The 5,999-nt window shown below is 32.7% G+C and overlaps 1 protein-coding gene across 2 annotated transcripts; it reads left to right on the forward strand.

Moving 5' to 3' along the window:
* Nucleotides 1–343: 343 nt before the first annotated feature.
* Nucleotides 344–5,600, forward strand: LOC133674864 (ADP-ribosylation factor 1-like). 2 transcript variants are annotated; one of them, XM_062096146.1, is made up of 8 exons: nucleotides 347–814; nucleotides 947–985; nucleotides 1,312–1,374; nucleotides 1,901–1,919; nucleotides 2,512–2,623; nucleotides 4,295–4,342; nucleotides 4,614–4,744; nucleotides 5,368–5,600. In XM_062096146.1, exons 1-8 carry the CDS (start codon nucleotides 712–714, stop codon nucleotides 5,399–5,401), a joined length of 549 nt encoding a protein of 182 aa, XP_061952130.1. In that variant the 5' UTR covers nucleotides 347–711; the 3' UTR covers nucleotides 5,402–5,600. The 2 variants fall into 2 exon arrangements, with proteins under 2 accessions (XP_061952131.1, XP_061952130.1); XM_062096147.1 differs by lacking the exon at nucleotides 4,295–4,342 and having other exon boundaries at nucleotides 344–814.
* Nucleotides 5,601–5,999: the final 399 nt, after the last annotated feature.

Below are 5,999 nucleotides of genomic sequence, written 5' to 3' on the forward strand. Positions count from 1 at the left end.
GTTTTACTTATTTGGGTTTATTTTATTCCTTTTTAACATGATGCCTGCGTCAATTGTTTGGATTCCATTCTCCCCTGCACTGAATATGTCGTAGATTTGATGATTTCAACTGGTTTTATTTTTTTTATTTAATATTAAATTTATTCAAAATCAAGATTCGTTAAATCTATTATTAAAATAGCTGTGTATTAAATATATTAAAATATAATTATATTATATAAAAATTAATTATATAATTAACTCTTCTAAATAATTTTTCAACACACACGCACATATAACACAATAATTAAAAAAACAATTTTATCAATTTAAGTCTTTAAAATAACATCTCAAGGGAGATGCTTATTCTCACTCTCGTAAGTCTTAAATTTTATTCCTTCTTTCTTTCACTGTCCCGATATTCTTCTTCTACCTTATTCTCCCCGATGACTTCTTAAATTTATATTTCAGCCTCGTTAATCTTAAATATCTTTCACGAGCAGACCCTTCTGTCCTCTCCTCTCCTTTTCACCGCAGGCACGTTTCCCTTACATAACATATACACAGAAACGAAAATATAATTCCATTTTGACATTGCTTTTTTTTTCCCCCTGATTGCAGAGAGGAAAAGGGCTCTGCTTTGCAGATCTAATTCAACTTCTACGATCTGTTCATCAACTGATGCTCTGAAAGAATCTCCATTATACTATCTCCCACTTAGCTATAAAGAAGATGGGAATTTTGTTTTCCAAAATGTTCTCTTCAGTATTTGGCAACAAAGAGGCTCGGATCCTTGTTCTTGGTCTTGATAATGCTGGAAAAACTACAATCCTCTGTATGCTGTTCTTTTTTCTGATTCCAAGTGATACCCTTTTGTTTGTTTTTTTTTTCTTAGTGATTTTGAGTGATGGGTATTTATTGAATTTTGATAATTTTTTGTGTGTTCTGATTTTGGTTTTTGATGCAGATCGGCTTCAGATGGGCGAAGTTGTGTCCACCATTCCAAGTTAGTGTCTTTTCGTAGTTATTTTCATCGGAATTTGATGTTTGTTTGTTTGGTTACTGAGAGTATGAATCCAAAATTGACATTATTGAATCTGGATATCTGATGAGATGCGATTTGTTGTTTTTGGTTTGCATAAGATTCCAATTGCATTGCCTTTTCAGTTCCATCGAGTGTTTTTCCTCCAATGGATCAGTTAATGAATGACCCTTGATATGGGAATTGCATTTTTAGTTTTAAATTTCTGTCATTGTCTTGCTGTAATGGGGTCGAGTAATTTGTTACTCTGTTCAGAATTCATAACTGAAGCGTTTGTTTTCCTAATGCAGCTATTGGATTTAATGTGGAAACAGTTCAGTACAACAATATCAAATTTCAAGTATGGGATCTTGGTAAGCCTATTAATTTCGCTTGATCTGTAAACCAGCATTACTTTTTATGTTCATTGCAATCATAGCCTGAATACTGATTGGAATATGTGAACCTTTGCTGATTACTGATTGCTCAGTGTTAGAAAAATTTGAAGTTTATTATAGCTTTTGCTCTTTCTATTACCAACAAATGAAAGTAGATTATAGGCTTGCTGTGTTTTATATAAAATTTATTTATTTGTTTTTTGGTTGATGAGACAATGGAACTTTTACCGTTTACATGCCACTGTCCCATTATCATTTGAGTCGGATATTTTACTGACATACCCCATCTTTCACCAGTTATATGAGAAGGTCAATTGTTCCCACACCATCTAATTATTGTTTTCCACCAGCCAGTTCATTATTCCCCACATTTGTTATTTTTCCACTGGTTATTCAGAAGCAAATGTGGAGTTACACATTAATCTGTTTTCTAAGTCTTGCATGATCAAAACTTTCATGTCAATATCTTGCCCTAATGACATTTATAATGTTTATGATACAGGTGGGCAGACAAGCATCAGGTAACTTCTTGCCTTTTCCTTCTCCTTTTTCACACAAATAAATCTGCTTTATATTTGCAGGGAACTATAACATGAGTTGCATTTTGATATACACTATTCAGTTTTGTTTAATGACTAGCAATTTTGGAATCATAAGCTTATGATACTTGATGTGATTCATCATATTCTTTATAGAACTTGCAACTGGTTATGGACTCAATTTTCCCCCCCACAAATAATAACCAAAAAGTTATAATGAATTATAGCCTCATTAAACTATTCTCTCAAATTTGTTTTTGTTAATAAAAAAATTTATGTCATCAAAGTATATACGAACCACTGGTATTTTTCTAATACCATTCAAACAGTTGATTTTTTCTACTCCAATAGCTTAGGCACTTTCTCAAGAGGAAAATTTTGAGTGATGGCTAGTCGTGCATAATTCCATGTGTAAAAGATTGAGAGTGATATTGTAACGTAATTTTATGATTATTGATTATTATTTCTGCCATGTTTTCCACACAAGTTGTACATAATTTCTTTTGATTGATTGTGAGATAATAGGTTGTTTGATGAATTTCACAAGCTCACTGGCTGCTTATGTTTGCAACAGACCATATTGGAGATGTTATTTTCCCAACACACAGGCCATTATTTATGTTGTCGATTCAAGTGACGTTGATAGGCTCGTGATAGCTAAAGATGAGTTTCATGCAATCCTGGAGGTACTGTTATCCCCATTTTATGTTCACATTAGTAGTAGACAAAGTTGGTGCTATTGGTACCCCCATTATCAAACCCATGGCCATTGGTGAGGCTATGTGAAAGCTAGGGGCGTTAGCTGACACCCCTGATTTCGAAAAAAGTTTCGAGAGATTTAGGCAAATAGCATAGCAATCTAAGATTTTCAGGGGGATATTACTCACTTGACCCTCTTTAAATTTTGTAAAAAACTTAACCATATAAGATTGTTTTAATAGTTTTGTATCGGAAGTCAAACAAGACCATTAAAAATATTCACTAAATGTATGAGCATTTTCCTTAGTTTCCTTTACTATCAAGTATTAAAATTGCATTGAAAAAGAAGCTGATTTCTGTAATTTTCAATTCAAACGTAATAATTTTCCTCTAAAAAAATAATAAATTAGAATTTCAATGCCCTAACAGATTCACATCTTTCATTTAAAGAAGGTAAATATGGTTTCTTATGCTATTTGAAAAAGAAAAAAAAATTCCTTTTCTTAATAAGTTTCCTGTCTTATAATTTTTGGTGGTTTGCAAAATTGTTAAATTATAGTGGAACAAGCTATGAACGAATTAAAAGACTTCTAATTTTTCTCTTCTAGGAGCTCAAAGTTTCTGTGTTCTTAATCTCTATTAGCGGTACAAGGTCTAATTCTAGTGATAATTTTTTTAATATTTTTTCTATTTATTTAAGATTAAATAAATATTACTATTAATTTTTTTGTCAATAAATAAACTGTATTTTAATTTGATGTTGATTTTGAAGTTGAATAATTCTATTGTTACTATTATTTATTTTGAGTGTTATATCATAGTAATTTTTCAACGTATGACGGTTATCAATTGAGCTAGCTGGAAAAAAAAAATCTAGCTTCGCTGCTGTCCATGGCATTCATGATGTAAAAGATTATGAAGCCTTAGTGGACCAAAAAGGGCCTGGCCTGAAGTGATAAATAATGATATGTTATCACAGTAGCTTTTTAAAAAATCAGCCTGCATTGAATTTAAATGTGGAAGCATATTCATGTAGCTGCCCTTAACTAGTTTAGCATCGTGGTGTGCTTGAGATGCCTTCAGGGTTATAAAGACTGAAGTGGTGTGAATTTGAAATCTTTTTTACTTAGTTTTATGATTTCTTCTATGGGCTAGGCTGGGGTGGTTTGATTTTCTTTTATTTGTTTTTTATTATTTTTCTAGACATTTCTATATCACTGGGATTGAATGTAGTCTAAGATTGCAGGAGGCCTACATCCAAAGAAGTTCGTAATTTTATTTTTTTCAGAATAAAAAGGAGACTCTGAAACAATTGGCTTTCAATCTATAATGTGGAAAAATCATAATGGAAAAAGACTTGTGATCTTGTTTTTGCATACACTTTTCCTTATGAGGAACAAAATTTCTCTAACCTATTTTCTATCTTCTAACTAGAAGCTCTGGGATTCCATCACTTTTTTTTTATGAAAAGAAAATTCCACACTATGTGGATCCTTAGTGTTCTTGCATATGTGCGTGTATGAAACCCCTTTATGTCTCTGGAAAAAAAAGTATGAAACCCCTTTATGTTTCTGGGAAAAAAAAAACTGAGCCACTAGTCCTTTTTCGTTGCCACTCAACTTATAGTGCCAAGCTTACATATTTGATTGTTTTGGCAGGAGGAAGAGTTAAGAGGTGCTATTGTTCTTATTTTTGCGAACAAGCAGGTTACTGTTGTTGCCTAGTTATTTATTTTTTTTAACATACACATGGAAGAAAACAAGCTTGAAATCTAATCATACATGCAAACTCGAATGAAAAGGCTTCATTGGATGTGAAAACAATAGAATCTATTATCTTTTTATGATGTGGTCTTGGAGTGATGCTCTCTTCATAGGCTTCATATATCTACATGCATTTCACATTTAAATATTTATATCAGATTGGAATTTGGATCTCCCACTGTTTTTATTTTTGTCATTCATTTGGTTTATATAGGATCTTCCTGGTGCACTTGATGATGCGGCAGTGACTGAGGCTTTGGAGTTGCACAAGATCAAGAATCGACAATGGGCAATTTTTAAAACGTCTGCCGTTAAAGGAGAAGGTCTTTTTGAAGGTTTGGACTGGTAAGTTTAGTTTACAATGAAGTGGAATGAGTTTATCCCATACGTCTCTTGTACTTCCTTGGGAAACCATTCCCTTTGACTCACCTTACTTTCAGAAAACCAGTCTCTAAAATCTTTGGTATCCCATACCAAGGTAGGCTTTCTCAAAATAAATGATTTTAAGCTTCACCACTTGAGAGCCCAGATTCCACTTTACCAAATGGAACTCTTATCCTCCGAACACCCCATAGGAAACTTGAGGGCAAATATTTTGTTGGAGCATTGAAAGCAATAGAAGTCTGCTATTTAATCTTCATGTTCAATGCTCAAATAGAATTCTACAATGGGAAATCTAATATCCATCACCGTCTAGAAAATTGTTTCAAAAAAGAAAATCACTTGCTAGCAAAACAATACCCTGGAGACTCAAAGCTCCAGCAACAAATGTGAGAAGGAAAGAGCAACGATAATGTTTATAATTATCCATATGCCTCAGCAGGAATTTGGGTATATATAAAATTTACAAACTGATGTTGTACCTGGTTCTATACATGAAGATATTAATTTCTGGCTTCACAGCATCATTTTCTTCTGTTATTTTATTTTTTTCTAAAAACCTAATGCAGAGTCACATGTTATTGCAGGTTGAGTAATACATTGAAGTCTGGGGGCGGCTAACTCTTTTGGAGAAGAATGGGAAGCTTGTGATTGTTTCTCTGAGCCAGAATTTATAAAGATGATCATGGTTAGTTGGTATGGCTGGTAATAGAAATTCATTAGTGGTCGCGTTGATGTCATTTGACCTTCACTGATTTTTCTAACTGATATACCTGTAAAATTTTTGTCAAAGAAGAACCACTTAGCTCTTTTGTTGTTATGTTACTGTCCATTTCTTTGCCATTGTTCGCTTTCCCACCATGCACTGCATTGTTTGAAAATGATAGCGATGTCTTGATTTTATTATTTCTATATTCTATACTAGTCACTCTTGCAAACCCTTCTTGTTGTCAGCTTGTTGTGGCCTCTCTTGTAACTGGAACGAGCTTTCTAGGTTCAAGCTGGTATAATTTGTCTTTGCTGGTAGACAGTTCCTCAGTCATCGGAACTATCAAAATAATTATCAAAATAATTATGACTTAATTATAACAAATAAAATAAATTTTTAGTATAATCATGAAAACTAGGTTAAATCTAGGAGATTTTTTTTTAATCTTCCTACAGTATATTGAAATAAGAAAAAATGGGGGATTGAAATGAAAAATTCAAGAAACAATAA

Source organism: Populus nigra, chromosome 15 (assembly GCF_951802175.1).
Source record: "Populus nigra chromosome 15, ddPopNigr1.1, whole genome shotgun sequence".
In the NCBI taxonomy this organism is placed as follows: domain Eukaryota; kingdom Viridiplantae; phylum Streptophyta; class Magnoliopsida; order Malpighiales; family Salicaceae; genus Populus; species Populus nigra.